Source organism: Rhododendron vialii, chromosome 6a (genome assembly GCF_030253575.1).
Source record: "Rhododendron vialii isolate Sample 1 chromosome 6a, ASM3025357v1".
Lineage (NCBI taxonomy): Eukaryota > Viridiplantae > Streptophyta > Magnoliopsida > Ericales > Ericaceae > Rhododendron > Rhododendron vialii.
The window spans coordinates 28,024,609-28,047,481 of record NC_080562.1 but is presented as its reverse complement, the minus strand read 5'-3'; the positions used below and the strand labels follow the sequence as shown (position 1 = coordinate 28,047,481).

Genomic DNA, 22,873 nt, shown 5'->3' with positions numbered 1-22,873 from the left:
ATTAAAGGGATTCAGTTTCATATCACAATCCTCCAATTAAGTGAGAAACAATAGGATGATTTCAAATTTTCGAATGTGTAGATCACCAAATCCCAATGATTTCTACATTCCTTCTTGATAAACCGTCTTTTTGCATTTAAAATTTTTTACATTCGTCTTAGTTCTTCTCCATCCTTTTTCTGCAATGGCCATCTTTGCATGATAAGTTGACCACAGCTTTGCATTTTTTCTTCGTTCTTCGAGTTGGCCAACCAGACAACAAAAAATCATATTTTTCATTGATCTTATTACGCGGAACATTGCTAAATTACCATAAAAAAAAACATGACATACTCAAATCGTTACATGGTAAAATGGATAAATTACCATGACGTTACATGGTTAAATTACCATGACGATTACAACGTGAACACGATAAATATCTCATGATTCGAACAAATATTTCATGGTAAACAGTTCAAATAATTTATCAAATGAAAAAGAGAAGCATATTTCATGGTAAATGATACATATAATTTACCAAGAAAAATAAAACCAATATAACTGCTAACGGGCGACGAAGGGCTAAACAATCGTGTCGTAATGTGTACAGCAACATATTACCCCCACAAAACTGAAAACAAAAAATGATGGATCTACAAAAACTTGTTACTCAAGACCAAACCCCAAGTCTTTTTACCTTCAGCTAAGCGATCAATCTCTCTAATTTCACTTTCATCTTCCACAACTCTTCCTAATCCTTCTACCACAATATTTTTCCAGGGGATGATCGTCAAATCTATCGATTGGAGTGCTCCGTTATCAGAAGTTGAAGAAGGTGGATCTATCATTTGCTTACCAGCCCTTTAGTTTCTTGAAAAATTCAGTTGGTGGTAGTGTATCAATGCTTGTAACATGATCCTGTTTTTTCATCCCAATGAAGCTGGGAGGAGTAACAGCCGGATCTGGAGAAAGGGCTTGCAGTAGGTGGAGGCGGATCGAGTGGAGATGGATCGCTTCCCGCTGCGCCACGGTCGTGCACCTTCCAGCGTCCGTGGCCTCCCGCGCTTCTTCCGTCGTCGTCCTCCGCATCCAGGTAAAGATCCGCCGCCGCCGCCACCACTCGGCTGAAAACCCAAAAGAGAAAAAACCTGTAAAACCGAAATGGAAGTTGCGGGGGGAGGCGTTAAATGGCTGGGGTTGGAAGGCGTTAAATAGTTGGGATTGGATGAGGATTATTCAATCCCAAAAATTTTGGAATTCAAATCAACGAGGTTTGCCGGAAATCGCGGGATGGGATGGGGAAAATTATGTTTTAATCCCTTCTCCGGTGTTATATATATATATATATATATATATATATATATATATATATATATATATATTAGGGGCATTGTTGGTATTAAAAAAAAACAGGGATGAAAACATAACAGTTCAAAAAGTGAAGGATGAATACTTAAATTGGATGAGGAATGAGGATGGATTTTTAAGTCTCCCATGATTCTTTCAACAAATGAAAAATAATGGGCTATGAGTGAGTTTTCACCTTTGTTGGTCAAAATAACTCTTCCAGTGGGTAATAAAAGTCATTTTAATTCAAAATAAATGAAAGTTGAATCTTTTTAGTACTGTAGTATGTATTTTATTACTAGAAATGATAAATTTTTAGACCAGGGGAATTTATTGTCATTTCAAAGAGGCTCCCAAGATCTCACCTATTCGAGCCAAAGAAAATTGTTACTTCCCCCCCCCCCCCCCCCCCCCCCCCCACCTCCCTTTTCCCAGTTTACCCCCCGCCCCTCTCTCTCTCGCTCCCCCCCCCCCTTTTCCCAGTTTACCCCCCGCCCCTCTCTCTCTTTCTCTCTCTCCCTAAGAGGCTCCCAAGATCTCACCTATTCGAGCCAAAGAAAATTGCTACTCCCCTCACCCCCCCCCGGCCCCACCTCCCTTTTCCCAGTTTACCCCCCGCCCCTCTCTCTCTCTCTCTCCCTTTTCTTTCTTTCTTTCCTTATGGTTTTCTTTTCTTTTTTTTTCCCTTTTCTTTTCAGTTTGGTTTTTTTTTTTTTCATTTTATTTCCTTTTCTTTCTTTCCGGTTTGAATTTTTTTTCTCTTTAATAATTGGTTCAAGTATAATTCTAGGCTTTGTAAAATAATTAAGAGAAAAAAAATGTTTCAATTGATCATGTTTATACAACTGTTTTATTTTTCTTTTTTTGTCCTTTATAGATTAAAAAATATAGTTACGAAAATAAGTGTTTCAATTTTCAATTCGTTTGAATCAGTGCAAAGATGTTATTTTTCTAATCATTTCATCCTAAATGGTTGTAATAAATTTTTGGCTTCAAGGCCTTTCAATGGACACCCTAAGAGAGTCTTGAAACTAAATAATGAATCTTAGGGTGTTTGTTGAAAGGCTTTAAACCAAAAAATTCATTATGACCATTTAAAATAAAATAATAAAAATAAACAATCTTTGTTATGATTTAACTGAATTGAAAATTAAAGCACTTAATTCTTGAATTATATTTTTAAATATACAAAGGGTGTATTTATAGAAATTAAACAAATAAGATATAAGTAATTAAATAAAAAATAAATTAAAAAGTAGGGGACCTGAGGGCTCTGCTGTCCCCATTGGCACAGTAGCCCCTACGAAGCCCCTAAAACGTTTCCGTTTTAGTTTTAAAAAAAATAGAAACCAGCCATTTGCAATTTTATGAAGTAGAAACGTGATTTGAAGCAACATACTACTGAATCAGTTAAGAGGATTTATGCTAAATAATGGTTAACAAATTTATTAAATTGTACTATAGTTAAAAAAAAGTAATCCTAAATATAACATTTGTATTCTGAATTAGTAAGGCTCCGTTCCGGAACTTTAAATAAGTACTTATTTTTTAAGAAGGCAATTTCAAGCTCAAAAATGATGTATTTACGCAAATAATTTTCCTACCAATATGGATCTTGTTTGATAAATTCCATCAAGATCTTTTATACGGTGCAAAAAAAATTAAAAAATTATTTTTCATTTACATTATTTTTGAGTTTGAAAATGTGAAATAAGCTGCTTATTTTTTAAGAAGGTTTCTGGAACAGGGCCTAAGTCGTTTGCAAAATGCATTTCGTAATTAGTTCCCGAACACTAATTGTAATCTTAATGAATTTTTTGCTTCACGGCCTTTCAACGAGCACCCTAAGACTCATTATTTAGTTTCAAGACTCTTTTAGGGTTAGGGTGTTCATTGAAAGGCCTTAGAACAAAAAATTTATTACGATCATTTAGGATGAAATGATCAGAAAAATAACATTTTTGCACTGGTTCAAACGGATTGAAAATTGAAACACTTATTTTCGTAACTATATTTTTTAATCTATAAAGGACAAAAAATAAAAAAATAAAACAGTCGTATAAACATGATCAATTAAAACACTTTTTTTTCTCTCAATTACTTTACAAAGCTTAGAATTTGACTTGAACCTATCATTAAAGAAAAAAAAAATTCAAACTAGAAAGAAAGAAAAAGAAATAAAATGAAAAAAAAAAACAAACTGGAAAGGAAAGGAAAAAAAAGAAAGAAGAAAACTGTAAAGAAAGAAAGAAAAGGAAGAGAGAGAGACAGAGAGAGAGAGAGAGAGAGAGAGTGGGGGGGGGGGGGGGGGGGGGGGGTGGGTGGTGTTGTGTGTGTGTGTGTGTCCGGGGTAATTCCGGAAAAGGGAGGTGGGGGGGGGGGGGGTGGATGGATAGCAGCTCTCGAGCCAAAAATCTCTAATTTAGGGTATGCGCTGAACCTTCATCAACCAATTCCTAGCCGGATAAACCCTAAAGAAAGGGAAGCCGCCTCTCTTTTGCCTCTATTTCTCCGCAAAACCCTAGAAAATGTCGGACCACCTTCCTCAAGACCTGCTGATCGACATCCTCACACGACTACCCGCCGAGTCTCTGGTGCGGCTCACTCCCGTTTCCAAGTCGTGGCACTCCCTCATCACCAGCCCCAAGTTCATCTCCCGACATCTCCTTCGAACGGCGTCGAACCCCGACAACGATCGCCTCCTCGTTCGCTACCGCACCGACGAGCCCAAGCGAGATCACTACTCTCTGGTGGTGGACGGTAAGGACTCGTTCCATCTACTCAAAACCCTCGATTTACCTGTCGGCGCTTTCGAGTCTTTGGGTTACTCTGTTGTTGGTAGCTGTAATGGGGTTATCTGCCTGTCTGATGATCAGGAATATGGTTACACGGACGATATGTTCCTGTGGAATCCCTCTATTAGGAAGTTTTTTGCTATTCCGAGATATAATGTCACGTTTCAATCGCACGGCCCCTTTATGCATTGTGTAGGGTTTGGATACGATCCCGTCACAGACGACTTTAAGGTGGTTAGAGTTGTGCATACGGGTGTGGATTGTGATAGGATTCCGCCGGAGGTTGAGATTTACACTCTCAAGACTGGTCGTTGGCGGTATATAAGTGATAAGGCGCTTCCGGTAAAGATTATGGAGCGATATCGGCAGGCTTATTTTAATGGGGCTGCACATTGGATGGCATTTACTCGGGGTCCTTTTCGCCACACAATCTTGGCGTTCAACATGAGTGAAGAGGTTTTTAACGAGATATTTGTTCCGGAGAGTATTACCCATGATGTGAGTCTTTACAATAAGATTACACTCTCTGTATTTAAGGAATCACTTTGTTTGATCCAGTGTGTATATCGCAATGACCGGCATTGTTCGGTTTGGATTATGAAGGAGTATGGCGTGGCAGCTTCTTGGGCCAATCTATTCAGAATTGATCTTTGTGGAGGTTTGAGCAGGCCCCTTGGGTTGAGGAAAAGTGGCGAAGTTATATTTGCAACTGATGATGGGAATTTGGTTTCTTGCGATCACCAGACCAAGCACATTACATATGTTGGAATATGTGGCAAATTTGGCGACGGGTTCTCTCACATATTTTACCCGGATTCTTATACGGAGAGCCTGGAATTACTAAATGTGCTGGAAAGTTCTGAAAATGAAGTTGTTAGTGGCCAGAAAGAAGAAGAAAAAGAAGGAGGAGGAGGCAAACAAGAAGAAGCAAAAGGAAGCAGGTAGTAGATAGTGTCTCCCTGTACTTGAGGTTTTTGTTAATGTGTTGAGTTTTCATTTGCCAAGGGGAGTTGAAACCGTGAAGGTTGTTGAAATAGGAATGGAAAAGTAGGAAGGGCTAGTTTGTTATGCCATGACAATAGGAAAAGAAAACTATTTTGTATCTATATGGTCAGTTTTCAAGATATTTCGAATTAGGTAGTTGGCTTTCAAATTTGCCTTAGAGAATCTATAGGTAATTGAGAGCAGGTCACTTTCTCTAACTTAGTACATATCTGTTTAGTGCCTTATGTGGAAAGGAGCTGAGTCTCTCATATGCGAGGTTGGACCCATTATTTTTCTAACTTAGTACGTATTTGGTTTATGTTGTTCTGCATAGTTTAAATAGACATGAGGTTTTTGGTTGGCTTCTATTGTTAATTATACAACCATGTTCGTCGCTGAGAATTACATATACTCCCGGTTGCATACATTCATATTTATTAAGTCTTTTTTGCTGTAAAGAAAATACGTCAAAAAACCTAGACATGTATTATTGAAGTTGCTAGGAAAGAGAGGTTTGATAACAAGATGGATTTAATTTTTCAGCGTTGTTAAAATTAGGTAATGTTTCCATAACTTGCCCCTTTTCACCCCAAATTGTTTGGGAACTGCTAAATTGACTATTCGCAATAATAGGTTTGTTTTGTTTCTCAAAGGCGAAAAATTAGAAGAAATATAATAGGAAAAAGGAACTAGTAGACACTTTTGACATTTATTTAGTTGTTTGGTTCCTGAACATTCTTAACCTTCTTGGTTGGTGGAGACTAAGTGGGCTGGTATATTGACATCTCTGCAAAGTTATGGTGGCACTGAAATAGACTACAGGTAGAGGTGATTGCAGTAGGAAAATAGGGTCTCGGGACTTGTCGAAGGAGCAAAGCATTATCCAATGAGAGCAAGAGATTGTTACGTTTTCTTGGCCTTTTATTTGGAGATGATCATTTAGTTTGTGGCTCCCTCTGTAAGACCAACTACGCTTAGTGACTCAGTTTAGGAAGGACCAGAAGAGGATGTTTTTTGTGGTGAACTCTCAACTGTTGCCACTGATCCAAGAGTTGCGATCTGGTCCAAGGACTGCGAAGTTACTTGAGTGCCTCCCGATTTTGATTTTGTCGACTGTTTCCTCTCTTAATGATGGGCTCTGAGTATTCGGTGTTGAGGTTGTATCGTTTTGCTCCAACCTTTGTGAATAATATGTTGCTAGATTGTTGCATTAGAAACTTACAACCATCTGGGGCAGTGGCCGCTTTTGTGGTTGGTAGACCTTGATCATTTCTATGCCTTTGAGCATGCTTGGGTGTCCATTGAGAATTATATTCTCGGGTGTACTATCGATCTTTATAGATATATTTGATATGCCTACAGCCTACCACTTGGAAGTTGAACTGCTATTGTATTTCTTCAATTCGTACAATTTACCTTGTCGTCGTCTTGCTTAAAATACAAACACACACACCCTATTGACGAAGCAAATTTGCTACTTGTTCTGAATAAAGAAATACTCTTTACAATTCAATTTTCTGTTGAACCAACTTTAACCGAAGGGCCGTAGCTACACAACATATGTTGTACACTTTCATTACTGAAGATGGAAACATTATCTTCTATACTTTGTTTTCTTTTCATGGGTAAGAAGTCATGTACTTTTTGTGTAAATTTTTTGCACATCCTGTTGAGAGCTGGGTACTATCTCCTGAGTCCTGCCAATGGTGACGCCTCTGGGCATCTCCCATTTGCACTACATCCAGCTTGCCATAGGTCAAATAGCTACCTTCCTTCTTAATTTCTGAACAGGCCACCAAATCTAGCTGTTCCTGAATTACCTTTCGCTCTGCCACCTGAGTTCAACTATTTTTACTTTGTTTGAGAGGATTAGCTACATTGGCTAAAGGAGATTGGAAAGGCTCTTGGATCTCTATGATATAGGAAGTGATATTTCTAATACTTGGGACATTTGGAGTTGACATTTTCAAAACTTCTTTTGTTCTCTAGAATTTATGTCTTTCCAGATTTGTGGCGAGATGCTGGCAAAGAAGGTATGTAAACAAGATCGAAATCCATGTTTTGGTTGGACTATGAATCACCTATCGAGTACTAGGGTTAACTGAATGCAGCCCGGATGGAATGATGATAGATTAGAAAGATGTGGATGGAACTGACTTTTGGGATTAGTGCACTACAGATCATGTTTCCAAAAGGGTCCTCTAGCTCTATCCTAAGCCTTGCATAAAAAAAAATTGCTCTATCCTAAGCCATTGATTTTTTTTTTCCCTGAAGGCAAAGCCATGTATCTTTAGCCTTGGTGTATCCTCTTCTAAGATGCCCCATATCTTCCATGTTTTGGTGTGATAGATGGAGATTCCTCTTTAGCCTTGTTGCATCCTAGCAACGTCCTCTGCTCTAGCTGCTGAAGCTTGGACAATTCGGGTTGCTTGTTGTATAGCTGGGATTTTAGGAATTACAGATATCATGTTTGAATCAGATTGTGCTTGCTTGATAAACATCCTTACCGAATCAATTTCGGCTTCTGACTGGGAATTCATACTATGATGGAGTCAACCCGGGGAGGTGTTGTGCACATCCGGGCCGTCCGTTCGGTAATTCAATGGTCCATATTTTATCTTGGCAATGAACGGATGGTGGAGGATATTCATTCCCTTTGCATACCGCTTAATTGTTCTTTCTCTTGGTGTAAGCTTGAATCCAACGAATGCGCTAATTGGTAAACCATATTTCATCTTGGCAATGAACAGATGGTGGAGGATATTCATTCCCTTTGCATACCACTTAATTGTTCTTTCTCTTGGTGTAAGCTTGAATCCAACGAATGCGCTAATTGGTAAGCGAAAAATGTTTCATCGAATTCTCTCTCCCCCGCCCCTTACTGTATTCCCTCGATCGCTGTAATCACCTTTTTTACTGTATTCCCTCGATCTCTGTAATCACCTTCAAAAAAAATCCCAGTTATCGCAATAAAAATTGACCTTTAAAAAAATAATAATAATAAAAAATGCTCTCCAAGACAATTTCCAATTGGGATAGTGCCTCTAGATGCTATTAGTTGTTAAGTGTTTTCCGTTTTATTAGGGATTTGATTAATTTGTGTACGCTGAAATTATGGAGATGACCGGTATAATGTTTGGGAGGCCCATTTTCCCATTTTTCGTTTCCCATTTTCCAATTCTGGGTGTTTGGCTGAGAATCATAAAATTCATTCCAAGAGCATGAGTTCTCTGTTTTAAAAGATAGAGAAGAGAAGTGAAAAAGAGGGGATTAGGAGCTTTTCCCATTTTCCGTTTCCCATTCTCAATCAGCCACCACACAGAAAGACCAATATACCCTCTCCATTCTTCGATAATACCCAAAAACCCCTCATCTTCCGCCACAATAACGGGGAGAGAGAGAGAGAGAGAGAGAGAGAGAGAGAGAGAGAGAGAAGTGCAGAGGCTTGAACCGATTGAAAAATCTTCCAATTCTCCTTCACCTCTTTTTTTTTTTTTTTTTGATCAATCACCTCTTCACATCCTCACCATAATTCTTTTTGTTGGCAAATTGTAGAGGAAATTGCAGAGAGGCTTGAACCGATTGCACACCATGATTTGGCAAATTTGTATGGAGGAATCCAAAGCTGTAATTCTGTCTAATTTGGTGTGGAAAAAGGCAAGTGGGTTTTGAAGACTTGAAGCCAGCGGGTATTGGTATCCCAGTAACAGTTTTGCCTCTATTGTTGTGGGTTAACGTCAGAGACCGGGGGGGGGGGTGGGGCACGGAGTGTGTAGTTGAAAAGTGGGAGGCAGAGGATCTCTCCATTTTCTCATCATCAGAATACAAAAGGGTGGGTGTTGGTTCCCAAAATAAAATAAAAAAAGGTGGGTGTTTACCAATTTGTTGGGTTAACTGGTAAATGAACCGTAATAGTTCTAGGGGTAACATGGTAAAAATTCAATCCATAATTTATTTTTATTACATATCTCCCAAACACTACTCATGTTGCAAAATGCATTCTGTACCTATCATCCAAACACTTTATTAGATTCAAAATATATTCTGACCATAATTTAAAAAGTCAAAAAACCAAAAAACTGAAAATGAAAAGCCAAAAAATAGGCTGCCAAACACCCTCTGAATGTCTTATGAAATTCAAATTTTGGAGGGTTAAGAGCATCTCCAGCCTTCACCCATATTTTTCCTCAAATTTGAGTCAAATTTTGGGTAAAAATCTATTTTGTTTAGACACATCTCCAACCATCAAACCCAAATTTTACACATCTCACTCTTTCTCTCTCTAACTAGCCGTTGGAGAAATGGGTCAAGGCAAAAGTTGTCTCAGATTTGGGCAAAAAAATGGGTAAAACCCAAAATGGGAAAGGGTGTGGGTCAAAGATTGGAGAGAGATTTTTGTGATTTTTGCCCCATTTTTAAATTTGAGTTTTAAAATAGGTCAAGGCTGGAGATGCTCTAAGGAATCAATAATTTTAGTGACACGCCCACTGCTCACATGAGTGGTGGGTCTCACACACACAGGGGTGTGAGTTTGGGTGTGGTACTAGCGCCATTGTTAAGGAATTGAGAAGCTCAAAATGACTTCTTAACTTCCTAATATTTCAAATCTCACGGAGGCCAAACATTCCAAACTTGGGGGCAATTGATGGTTATGCTCAGTTGTTACCTTTAGGGTTTCGAAATTAATTGAGGTTCGTGCAAGTTAGTCCGGACATCCGGTTATAAAAGAAAAAACATTTCAATTTCCCCTTTCACCTTTACTCGTTTCTTCTCTCTCAGGATCTCAAAAAATGTGGGTGAAATATCTTAGACCATATGTTGTTGTTCCGACATATTTCTTTCATATCATGTTACTTACGTTCATGTGTGTGTTTAAGTTATGAAATTCCTTTGCCATATGAAAATATATCATCTATGTAAGTTTGTGTTAACTTTTCTTATGGTATGTGTGAGGAAAATAATTCCAATACGCTTAAGGCTCTGTCCGGAAAGGAGTGGAAATTTAAAAAAAAACAAAATGTTCTTTTCAGAGAAGGGAAACCTTGAAAAACAGAGCGCAACTTTTCTCCTAATTTCTTTTTAAACTTTCTCCCTCATTTTGCTTCTTCATTATTTTTTCTTCTTTTCCATTTCTTTCCTCAAGTTTGAAACAAAGCCTAATGCTGTGTTTGCTTCTCTTTTTGGAAAACATTTTTCAAAAGATTCACCCTAGATTTTCCCTATTTCCAATTATATATCTTTCCACTTATTACCCCTACTACTTTTTCAAAAAAAAATTCAAAAAATGTTCCAAATAAAGCATAAATCTTTGCTTAATCTTTTCTTCCTCGGAAAAAGGTGGAGGAGGGGCAACCAATTTTATCGATTTTTTTTTTTGACGTGATCGAAAGAATTTCAGACCCGTAGCGAGTCCCGTAAAAGACCAATCACTCATAAATTTCTACTGCCCCACTAAAAAACTAGTGAATCACAATTCACAATTAGACTTTGCAAGAAAACAAAGTTCAATAGACGTCAATTACCCGACTCGAACCTCGACCACCCAAACCACAATACGCACGCCCTCTACCTTTAGGGCGTGTTTGATAGTGGGATTGAGACATGGGATAGGATTACTAAGGTGGTCTAGTCTCCAAAAAACTTGTTTGGTTTGCTTTTCAAGGCTTGGATTAGGAATCCCATGGGATTCTCAATCTCCCAAACTGATGGGATTAGCCAACCCATGCCAAGGTGGTGTGTTATTGCTAATCCTATCCAATGAGATTGGAGATGGCCAGACATCTATACCCTCCCTATTTTCATAAAAACCCACCTCAATTTCAATTCCAATCATAATCCTAGCCAAAACAAACATGTTATTTACAATCCAACCTCATTCTTAATCACAATCCCAATCTTAATCCTGTGCAAAACAAACATGAATATATGATTCATCTCCTCATTAATAATCTCACCTCATTCTCAATTTCAATTCTAATCCCATCTCATTACGAATCCCCCCAAAACGAAATCTGCAATCAAACACGCCCTTACGACCTAACCTTCAATGTCTACACAAGTTTCTTCACACATTTAGGGCCCCGACCATTTATCAATTATGCTATATGCGTTTGACGTCCGGATATGTAGCCCTTGCCCTTGCCCAAGCCCATAGCCCGGATATGTAGGGCCATGAGCTGAGCTTGGGCCTAGATTCTTTAACCCTGGGGTGATCCGGTCGGGCCCAAATTTTTTCTGGAGACTGATGGACTTGGGCAGGGCTAGTCCAAGCCCATACATTTGCGGACCAGGCCCAACCAGATTTACACCCCCGACAAGCTCCACCCCCTTCCCTCTGAGAAATTTTTCAATGCTGAGTCGGAACCACGTGATGCCCACTCGGCGCATTCAGGTCGTCCATTTAGGTTTTGAACGGTTCGGATTTAGAGAGAGAAAGGGGAAAGAGAGGATAGAGAGTGTTTCAATCTAGATCGTCTAACACACTTTTGAACGGCCCTGATGTGGGTGTTCGACACCAAACCAGCCGGGTAATGTGGTACCCACCCTACACCCAAAAATTTCTCCTTTCCTCCAGAATAGGATCTGGCTCTCCGAGCTTCAAAGAGAAAATCTGCCTCCCCACAAATAGGAAATAAAAAAGACAATCCAATTCCCCATGATCTCACCCCTTGAAGAGGATATGTCATAAAAATCTAGGCATTTGGAACATTTGTGGAAATGAAAGAGAAAGAAGAATTATGCTGGCTGAATGATAGACTATTGATCAATTCAATTGAAATTTTCCACTAACAACTTTTTTCACTTTTTTAATTTTGTCCTTATTTAAATTTTGTTCGCATTTGTTAATTTTGTGCCTCACTTTTTTTAATTTTTTTCGATTTGTCTCATCAAGATGATTGGAAAAATAAATTCTCTTTTACTTTTACTCAAATATTTTAAAAAATAACCACTTTTAAGAGGAAAAAAAAAAGGTCAAAAGTGATTATTTTTCAAAATATTTGAGTAAAAGTAAAAAAAAAATATCAATTTTCCGATTCGTCTCGTCGAGACTAATCAATAAGTCACAAAAGTTTGGCACAAAATTAACGCAAAAAAAATTCAAATAAGGGATGAAATCATAACTTTTAGAAAAAAATTAGTGGAACAACAAATTAATTTTAGTGTCCTTTATTTCCATCCACACACTATTCAATATTCATAAACAGAAACTACGCCCGACCGTAAAAGCCCTCGTTATAGGTCGAGTTAACAACATGAGGGTTTTCCGACCGACTAGAGAAAGAAGAATGCGAGAATGCAGATTGATGCGATAAACCCTACAAAAAAGGTAAGCCAACGCTCTTCTGCCTCTACTTTCTGTGCAAAACCCTAAAAATGTCGGACTACCTCCCTCAAGAACTGCTGATCGACATCCTCGCGCGACTTCCCGCAGAAACTCTGGTCCGACTCACTTCCGTTTGCAAGTCATGGCACTCTCTCATCACCGGCCCCAAGTTCATCTCCCACCACCTCCATCGAAACGCCAATGACCGCCTCCTCCTCGTTCGCCACCGCACCAATGAGCCCAAGACAGATCACTGCTCCCTCGTGCTCGACGGTAACGACTCTTTCCATCACTGCCAAGCCCTCGATTTACCTTTCGACTCTGTGGGTTACTCTATTGTTGGTAGCTGTAATGGGGTTATTTGCCTATCTGATGATTACTGGAACGATATGTTTCTGTGGAATCCTTCTATTAGGAAGTTTGTTGCTTTGCCTACGTGTAATGTCACGTATCGTTCGCACGGTCCCCATAAGCATTGCCTAGGGTTTGGATTTGATCCGGTCACAAATGACTTTTAGGTGGTTAGAATTGTGCACACAGGTGTGGGTTTTGATAGGATTCCTCCTTTGGTTGAGATTTACACGCATAAGACTGGTTGATGGCAGTATATTAGTGATAAGGCGCTTCCGTTAATGATTAGAGAGCAATCTCGACAGGCTTATCTCAATGGGGCTGCTCATTGGATGGCATTTGCTTGGGCAACTCCATTGACCCAGTTTCGCAACACTATCTTGTCGTTCAACATGAGTGAGGAGGTTTTTAATGAGATATTGGTTCCGGATAGTATTACCCATGACAATAGCCCTTTGAAAGGGATGATACTAGTCGTATTTAAGGAATCCCTTTGTTTGATCCAGCAATGTAAATATGGTAGTGAACCGCATTGTTTATTTTGGATTATGAAGGAGTACGGTGTGTCAACTTCTTGGTCCAAACTATTCAGAATCGATCTTCAAGGTTTGATGAGGCCCCTACGGTTGAGAAAAAATGGTGAAGCTATATTCGTGACTGATGACGGGGATTTGGTTTCTTGCAATCACCAGAGTAGACGGATTACATATCTTGGAATACGTGGAACATTTGGTGGCTGGTACTCGCACTGGCAGGCAATTTACACGGATACTTACACAGAGAGCCTGGAATTGCTAAACAAGCTGGAAAGTCCTGAAAATACAGTTGTTAGCGGCCAGAAGGAGAGCAACACTAAGGAGGAGGACGAGGAGGATGAGAAGCAAAAGTAAGCAGGTAATAGATAATGTCTCACTCTACATGAGGTTTTTTTGTTACTTGTTGAATTTCACTTGACAAGGGGAGTTGAAATCAAGAAGGTCGTGGAAATAGGAAAAGAAAAGTAGGAATGGCTTGGTTTGTTTTGTCATGGAAATTCGAAAGGAAAACTATTTTGCATAGCTATGGTCAGTTTTCTGGGTATTTTAAATGATGTAGTTGGCTTTCATATTTGCCTTAGAGAATGTACTGGAAATTGAGAGCAAGTCACTTTTTCTCTAACTTTATATATGAGGTTTGACCCATTATTTCTCTCGTGACTTTTTGGGGTGCTTTATGTTTTTCTGCATAGTTTAAGTAGACAAGCGGTTTTTGGTTGGTTTTTAATGATAATTATCTTAGCATGTTTTTTGCTGAGCATCATGGTTACTCCGTATTTCAAACATTTATTTTCATTAATTTTTTTTACTATAAAGGAAACACGACAAAACATCAACATGTTATTGAAGTAGCTAGGAAAGAGAAGGTTGAGAAGAAGATCGATTTAATTTTTCAGCGCTATATGAAAATAGATAATGTTTCCAGAATTTTATTTCATTTTGCACAAATACTTATGCAGCGAGCCTGGTAATGCTAAACAAGTTGAAAAGTCCTGAAAATAAAGTTATTAGTGGCAAGAAGAAGAAGGTGGTAGTACATAGTGTCTCACTCTACATGAGTTTTTTTAAACGTGTTGAGTTTTCTCTTGCCAAGAAAGGGCTTAGTTTGTTATGTCATGGAAATTGGAAAAGAAAACTATTTTGCATTAGTATAGTCAGTTTTCAGAATATTTCAAATTAAGTTGTGGCTTTTATATTTGCCTTGGAGAATGTGTAGGAAATTTAGAGCAAGTCACCTTTCTCTAACTGAATACATATGTATAGTTCCTTAAATGGCAAGATTTTTGAGGTTTGATCCATTATTTCTGTCTCGACTTGTTTAGGATTTCATGTTGTTGTACATAGTTTAACTAGGCAAGAGGTTATTTGTTGGTTTTTAATGTTGATTATCTAAGCATGTTTGTGCATTTATTCCCTGTTTCAGACATTTATTTTCCCTAAGTTTCTCGCTGTAAAGAAAACACGACGAAACATAGACATGCTTGTTGAAGTTGTGAGGAAAGAGAAGCTCGAGAACAAGATGTATTTAATTTTTCAGTGTGATCTAAAATGAGATAAAGAACAGAATGCATCATTGTCATGTTTCTAGAACTTGCTCCTTTTCACCTCAAATTGTTTGGGAATAGCTTTTGGAACTGCTAAATCAAACTATTATCAATCTTAGGTTCGTTTTGTTTCTCAAAGATGAAGAATAAAGAAGAAATATAGTAGTAGAAAAGGAACTAGTACACAGTTTTACATCTACTTAGTTGTTTTGGTTTCTGGACAACCTTAACCTTCTTGGTTGGTGGAGACTGTGGGCCATCTCTGCAGAGTTATAGTGGCAATGAAAGCACGAGCATTTTACGTTTTCTTGGCCTTTTATTTGTAGATGATTATTTAGTAGGTGGCTCCCTCTGTTAGATGAATTGAGTTTTATGTCTCTGTTTAGTGAGGGCCAAATGCGGATGTTTTTCATGGCGACCTCTCTACTGTTGCCACTGATCCAAGGGCCATGAGGTTGCTTGAGTGCCTCATGATTTTGATTTTGTCGATTGTTTCCTCTCTTAATCACGGGCTTTGAATATTCAGTGTTGAAGTTGTTTCTTTTTGCTCCAACCTTCGTGAATAATATCTTGTTAGATTGTTGGCATTACATCTGGGGTGATGGCCGCTTTTGTGGTTGGTAGACCTATATCAATTCTATGCCGTTTGAGCATGCTTGGGTGTCCATTCAAAACTATATTCTCCATTATACTTATCACTCTTTGTAGATGTTCTTTTTTGTTTTTGAGGTACCATCGTACATGTATTTGATATAATATCGATGCATTTTGCTGTCGTCTTGTTATATAATATCGATGAAGCAAATTTGCTTTTCATTATCGATAAAGCAATACTCCTACTCTTTTACAGCTCAATTTTCCAGTGAACCAACTTTAACCGAAGGGCCATAACTACATAACATATATTGTACACAACTCATGCTTGAAGATGGAAACATTATCTTCTGGACTTTGTTTCCTTTTCATGGGTAATAAGTCAGGTCTTTTCTGTGTATTTTTTTTGCGCAGCCTGTTGCGAGCCGGATACCATCTCCTGAGCCCTAATAGGCCGCCAAATGGCTACCTTCTTGATTTCTGAACAGGCCTTCACATCTAGCTGCTCCTGGATTACCTGTTGCTCCACCACTTGAGTCTACTGTTTTTTTTGTTTTTGTTTTTTGTTTAGAATGAGAGAATTAGGTACATTTGCTAAAGGATATTGGAACGGGTCTTGGATCTCTTGTATAGGAAGTAATATTTCTAATACTTGGGCATTTGGAGTCGACATTTGCAATTAGAACCCTTGTTATAAGCAAAGGCGAGAGATTTGTCAGTTCTAAGTAACCTCGCTAGCTAGTGTGTAATTCATGTTCATCTAGCTCGTGTTGGTACTTGCATATATATATATGTGTGTGTGTGTGTGTGTGTGTGTGTGTGTATACATATGTAACTCCTTGTAGATATGCATATAATGAGGATCGAATTGAACGTACTCTTTTTGGCATCTCTGTGTACCTGTATTGATCTTCAATGTGTCTTTGGATTCATGATGCAATGGTGTTATGTAGGTTCTTTTCTTTTCTTTCTTTTCTTTTCGACAAGAAGAAAGACAAAGGTTAAAGGAAGGGAGCTATCAAAGCTTCAACGATCATTTACCATCAGCTGATCATCTTATATAGGAATGTTCCGGTCATCAGACTCAATCAACTTATGGCGGAGGCAAAACCAGAATTTCTGATTCAGGTGTCTCGAGATCCAGGAATAAGTGGAACTTATTGGGTTGTTGAGCCATGTTGATTGAAAATACCAAAACTCAAAAGAGATACCTAGTTGATTGCAAGATTTACTTTAATTAGGTAAAAAGTAAAATATAATAAATTTATAAAACTCATGTGAGAGTGTAAGTACTCTAACTCATACTATATAGGAGCACTAGTGTTTGCTCATGCCTACGGACACCGATTGGAATTGATTTGTACCCTTCCGCTAGATTCGAACCATGAGCAAAAGCTAGAGAGGGGCGAGGGGATCTCAATTGTGGAGAGCTTGACAGGCAGGTTAGTGTCGTCGCGAGTGGTGGAGGACGGTGAAGGAGAAAAGGGCGCATGAGAAGAATAGAGATGGTCTGTGTGAGGTAGTGTTTGTGTGGGTTGAGAGAGAGAGAGAGAGAGAGAGAGAGAGAGAGAGAGAGAGAGAGAGAGAGAACTCTTCTACAGTAGGGTTTCAAATTTGAAAATGGGTGTAATTTTGATCGGTGGCAATTCTATAATTAAATGAAAGAGGTTGGACAATTTAATAAAAGGAAAATTTCACCTCAATCATTGGATCAATTCAATCTCAACCATTACAACAACTTGTCCTCATATCATTATATTTTATAATAGAGATTTCATTGGAAAAGCAAACCTAGAGGAAGAAGGCAACATGAATACTGTACTATATATGTCTTAACAATGACTATTGAGAAATTAAACAAAGAAAATGCAAGTACTACTACCTAGGATTAAATGAAAATAAGTTATTTATAATGGGAGGCCCTTATTTATTTATTTTATTTTTTGATCCCCTGCTCTTATTGACAACCCTGTTAGGATCCATTGCGCGGCATAAGTTCCTTTAGCATAAATTCCTTCACCACGTGGTTTGATACCAATGGGTTTTTTTATCACATAGATTTATGAGCATCAATGGACCACAAGTACTAAAGGAACTTATATTATGATATAATATGGCCAATACCTACTTATATTGAATATTTTATTCGTCGATAACATCACTGAGGATGAAACGCATGTTACCAAAAAATACGATCCAATCAAACTATCACAAGCATGAATTTAAAGACCAGATACATAAATCTGTTGTTTTCATTAAATTGTAGTATCAAGGACATCGTGTTCCGTCAAGACCAAGAAACCTATCAATCGCTTGAATTCTAATACTTCTCTGAAAATGAAAGATCAGCCAATCCAAAAGACTGGAAACCATCCAGAAAATTTCGCATTCATGTACATACAGAAATACAAATAGTTTGTACAAGTCTCTCTATTTCTCCTCCAGATTGTATATTTCACTCTCAGGTCACCCACAGCACCAGCACCACAAACGCGTCGAAACAACTAATCGCGACAAAGAAACAATAGTTCGATTGACAAATAATTATTGCCAATTCTAGTCCTACCACAACACTGTATTAAGAGGAACTAAAGGTGATTTAGTTGACGACATCAAGCACCAGCTTACGAGACTTGAGAACAGACCACTTCATGAGCCTGTAATAACCAGCTTGAAGCAATGCCAGTGACAGTACGAAAATCCACTTGAATCCCATCTGCATTAAGCAAAAGCACATCAAGTGAGAGATTTGATTATCTCCTACAATAATGGGGTGCAATGATTTTGAAGCCAGCATGCCAGTTTCCTTTCTTCCATTTCGGGTTCTGCAGCCCAAGACAGAAAGGTCACAGCATCTTGTACGACATTTTGAATTGTTCATTTTGTAGGTCTTAATGGACTTCAAAAACAAGATGATCCAACATCGTGAACAAAAACACTATTGGATCTCAATGGAATGGAAAATCAGCTCACTCTGTAAGGTAAAAAGTCAATAACTCCAAAACTTCACACGTTAAAAAGGGAACAAAACATATCAATACGAGGAAAATTTCTGAACTGCAAATCAGCAAATTTGAAATTCATAACCACATCATTTCACACCACATAACCTTAGTTAACAGATGAATAGCCATACAACATCTCTACCAATGCACAACACGAATTTTAGAGCTTTGTTACGGAGAAAACCACAAAAGAAAATAAAAAGTAGCTCCCAGGAAAAATGATACCTTGCAGACCCTAATCACTTGAAGATCCAGCATCATCATCTTCATGGTCTCTAACAACTTTCTCTATAAGCCTCTGCCGAACGCCATCAAGGACTGCTTTTCTTGATTGCTCGCCTCCACTTTGCCTCTCGACGAGAACAGGATTGGATTGGCAGAGAACCAAGGCAACACCTACCAATATGGAAATGTATGAGGGAAAAAGTAACGACCAATTTAAATCAGAATGCACACAAAGGAATACTGGGAGTATCGATTGTTAAAATAGGTCCAAGACCAATTTACGTTTGGAGGGGAAATCAGAGAGTTAAAGAAGGAAGTAGAGCAGAATATTTGATTCATATATATCTTACTTGTTATCATTTTTCATACTCACCAGTAATAGTATGATCTTATAGAATCCACTGGGAAAACCAACGAAGACCTTATCGGACTCATCAAAATAACGGTGGTATTCATTGAGGAATTAGTCAAAGCACAAAAACGTCGGTTCATGTGACTGTAGTTCCAAAAAGAGTAACAAGATAGAGACTGGAAATATAAATCATGCTGCAAATTAGAAGTTTGGTTTATCCTTACGGTTCGTTTTAGACCAAGTGAGAAACGGTTAAAGACGTTCACGGCTGATATATCACAGAAGCATTGCATGTGGACATAACACATAAATACCCAAAGAAAACAACTGGTGCCATTATGTGCATGCAAGAACCTTACATTTCCAGGTTTAACTTCCATCCTCAAAGAAGATGCAAAAATCAATAGTAAAATTCCTAATCCCATGTTCCATCATAGAGGACAGAAACAGTGCAACTGTGATGGCTAACTATTATTCACACCCCTTCTCACAGGAACCATCGACAAGAAAACATATCAGAAAGCTGATATGTACGCACATCATTGGTGCATAACCTCTAGTTCTAGGAGAAGCAACAACTCAATGCCACATTTCAAGGGGCCAAAAGTTTAAAAAAATAAAATAAAATGATAAAGCATATTTGAGATATACCTTCTGGAGTACACCTGCGACCAAAACTATGCAATCCTGCATAATTCCCCTTGACAGCACCATTATTGTAGACCAAAAGAGTGGGAAGATTTCGATCGGGATAGTTAGGTATGCAGTCAGTAGATATGATCTTCACAAATTTTGTTCCTGGATATTTTGTTGCCAGGTCTTCCAAACATTGCAGAAGAAGCCCACATTCTGGGTATCTATAGAAAATCAAAACAGGGATCAAAACACACAAGAATAATCACATAGGGGTACCCATGAAAGCTAACGAAAGAGATTAAGACACACATGCATGATCATATAGAAATGCATACACATCCAAAGACATCTATAGCGGACGGAATGCTGCTAAGAACCTAACAAATAATGACAATAAGTTCCAGAAGTAGCACAAGTGCACAACAATCACTTCCATAAGTAGCAGATCAACAGGAAGTATCAAATTTTGAAACATAGTTAGGACTGCAGTCGGTAGACATCATCTTAACAAGAAGTAGCACAATAAGTAGTAAAACAGTTGAAGTATCAGATTTTCAAAAATCAGTTATTACCCATCTTTGTACAAAATCACCACGACCCAAACATCTTCTGGAGCTTGAGAAACCTCGCGTACAAAATCGGATCCAGAAATGGGAATCACTGATCCATACCTCCGAACCTTAGCTACTTCTCTCATCTCTGCCAACCTCTTCTTCCTAAACCAATCAAATTTCAAAAGAATTAGGGCTCCAAATCATGTAGAGTGGAACATCTCGTAGCTTCACTACGGATTCTCACAAGTGTTCATATTTCTTCATGGGTTTTCACTTATTCGAGATAAAATATCTAACAACCAGATTTTACCTCTTTCCTGGAATAATTACCATGCAATTTACAAAACAACACAAAAATAAGTTACCTGGGTGTCTATCTAAAAATACCTAAACACGGATTCTTTTCAACTAATTTACCTATTACCTGGAAATAAGTCACCAAGAAACTTTCTTGTCGAACAAAACAAACAGAAAAAAAGGAAACTTGATTAATTGAGCTAACATTACCGGTACTCTTCGAGGAAGCGATCATCGTCGAGATTGGTGTCGTCTTCGAGATCTTCGAGCTGATCCTCGGTCTTGTCATCGATCCACGATTTGTCTTTGGGTTTGGAGTCTTGGCCTTCGGATGGGGTAAAAGGAGGAGGCTTGAACGGAGGAGGTTTGGGAGGGAGGTTTCCCAGTTTTCTCTGGATGTCATCCCACTGCGTCGACGCTCCTTCCACATCTTTGTACACATAATGGTAATCCATTTCTCACAACTACCTACATCACCAAGGAACAATACATATTTTTTCATTTAGCCAGCCACCTTTCTTGTCCACACTCCAACAATAGTAGCTACTTCACCAACCATCTAAAAAGGGCAAAACCCAGTGCACGAGGCTACTGCCATTGCGGGGTATGGGGGAAGGGTTGATGTAGGTAGCCTTGCCCCTGCAAGTAGAGAGGCTGTTTCGGTGACTCGAACCCGATGGAGCAACTTTACCATTGCGCCAAGCCCGTACTTCACCAACCATCTATAAAAAATAAAAACCTTTTTTCCTCTTTCTTTTCCGCCCTTTTTTTTTCCCCTGATTCCTTCCCACCTAAATCTTTAAGCCGACAAAAAAATCCTTCAAATTTCCGTGGTTAAAAAAAAAAAAAACAGTCTCCGCATAGAATCAGACTAGCTACTCAAAGATTACCAGATATCTCCGTTGGTAATTCCAAATTAACAATCAAAGATCATGTGAATCGTCAGAAAAAAAAAAAGGCTCGTGATAACAAGAAACGACTCCCTTCGACTGAGCAAATTCGTTAGATTAGGGATGCCGATCAAAAGCTAATGTTTTTGTCCATAATAAGATATGATTCGCGCTCAAAATCGCAGCAACAGAAATTCGAGCCCTAATTTTGGCTATCAAAACCCCACTAGAAATATGGAAGAGCAGAGAATTCACACCTGTTATTGGATGAAAGATGAATGGAGAGGGGACAGATCGCCGGACACACTGCACTTGCTTCTCACTCTTCTCTCTCTCTCTCTCTCTCTCTCTCTCTTTTCGGGTCAGATTCTCTCTCTAGAACTCACTGGGTAGGGAGTTAACTGTTAGGCTCCGTTTGTTTGAGCGTTTTTATCTATTTTTCGATATTTTGTTGTGTAAAAATACATGTAAAATATTTTTAATTAATTAAATGAAAATGACTTATTCTTAAATCTTTCGTAAGTTATTTTACGAAATGAATCTGATACCTTATACTATAATTCTCACTGCTCAGTTTCCTCAATTATTAATCCTGACCCACATTCAATTCCAATATTTTCAGATCTCTCCACCATTTAAGTCGCCTCTCTCTCTACACTATTTTATTGATTTCTGAAAGTATTTTTAATTGTCAACCAAATACTAAAAAATAAAAGTTTGAAATTTATTCTGACCCACGTTCAATTTCAATATTTTCAGATCTCTCCACCATTTAAGTCGCCTCTCTCTCTCTACACTATTTTATTGATTTCTGAAAATATTTTTAAGTGTCAACTAAATACTAAAAAATAAAAATTTAAAATTTATTTTTTGAAAAAATATTTTACATTATAAAACAGAGCATTAGTTAACTTTACATTTTGGAAGGGCCAGGCAATGGGCTAAAGTGTTGCATATGGTTTGTGTGGGTTGGCCCATTAGATGGGCCGATCCTAGATCCTGGCGTAAAGGCCTTTTATCACTCAGCCCATTTCTCACCGAGTCTACGACTCAGACAAAAATGAGTTTACTCCCGAGTTCCCATTCTCCTACTCATATATATAATAGTATTCAATTTTGTTTCCGTTGCTTTGCGTTTGATCTATGCAGTTTGTTTGCCTTAAACAAATGGGAACAAAAACCTTATTTTATTAACAGTCTCGATGCGGAAAATAATTGAAGCCATCTTTAACCGTTCGTGTATGAAGGCTACTTTTACTTGTGATATTGGTACCTTGGGGTACAATTTTATGGCCACATCAGGAATACTTGTTTTGACAAGGAAAATTTACTTTGGGGCATAAAGTTTATTATTTCACAATTCATATCCGATGCTTAAGAAAATTAAAGTAATATGCCGCCAAAGTGGTCCATGTCATTGAGATTTTCTCGGGTTGAAGGTAAACGTTTTGAGTTGC

At 38.3% G+C, this 22,873-nt stretch overlaps 2 protein-coding genes across 5 annotated transcripts; one reads left to right on the top strand and one right to left on the bottom strand.

Moving 5' to 3' along the window:
- The first annotated feature begins 3,705 nt into the window (after positions 1–3,705).
- On the top strand, positions 3,706–16,340 carry LOC131330057 (F-box/kelch-repeat protein At3g06240-like). Its single transcript, XM_058363544.1, has 2 exons — positions 3,706–5,065; positions 15,872–16,340. The coding sequence occupies exons 1-2, from the start codon at positions 3,858–3,860 to the stop codon at positions 15,939–15,941; spliced, it is 1,278 nt and encodes a 425-aa protein (XP_058219527.1). The 5' UTR covers positions 3,706–3,857; the 3' UTR covers positions 15,942–16,340.
- Positions 16,341–17,810: 1,470 nt separating this feature from the next.
- LOC131330076 (uncharacterized) lies at positions 17,811–21,837 on the bottom strand. Of its 4 annotated transcripts, XR_009200945.1 has the most exons (7): positions 21,674–21,831; positions 20,737–20,994; positions 20,248–20,391; positions 19,691–19,896; positions 18,688–18,858; positions 18,257–18,356; positions 17,811–18,173 (listed from the first exon to the last, which is right to left on the bottom strand). XR_009200945.1 is itself a non-coding variant. In XM_058363573.1 (6 exons), exons 2-5 carry the CDS (start codon positions 20,979–20,981, stop codon positions 18,698–18,700), a joined length of 756 nt encoding a protein of 251 aa, XP_058219556.1. In that variant the 5' UTR covers positions 20,982–20,994; positions 21,674–21,837; the 3' UTR covers positions 17,811–18,173; positions 18,688–18,697. The 4 variants fall into 4 exon arrangements, 3 of the variants coding, with proteins under 3 accessions (XP_058219556.1, XP_058219558.1, XP_058219557.1); XM_058363573.1 differs by lacking the exon at positions 18,257–18,356 and having other exon boundaries at positions 21,674–21,837; XM_058363574.1 differs by lacking the exons at positions 17,811–18,173; positions 18,257–18,356 and adding an exon at positions 18,399–18,431.
- Positions 21,838–22,873: the final 1,036 nt, after the last annotated feature.

Coding starts and splice junctions, on each gene's coding strand:
- LOC131330057 (XM_058363544.1), top strand. CDS start 3,858: ATGTCGGACCACCTTCCTCAAGACCTGCTGATCGACATCCTCACACGA. Junction 5,066..15,871: donor GAAGAAGCAAAAGGAAGCAG/GTAGTAGATAGT, acceptor TTTTTTGCGCAG/CCTGTTGCGAGCCGGATACC.
- LOC131330076 (XM_058363573.1), bottom strand. CDS start 20,981: ATGGATTACCATTATGTGTACAAAGATGTGGAAGGAGCGTCGACGCAG. Junction 20,392..20,736: donor CGCTTCCTCGAAGAGTACCG/GTAATGTTAGCT, acceptor TGATTGGTTTAG/GAAGAAGAGGTTGGCAGAGA. Junction 18,859..19,690: donor TCGCAGGTGTACTCCAGAAG/GTATATCTCAAA, acceptor CCATATTGGTAG/GTGTTGCCTTGGTTCTCTGC.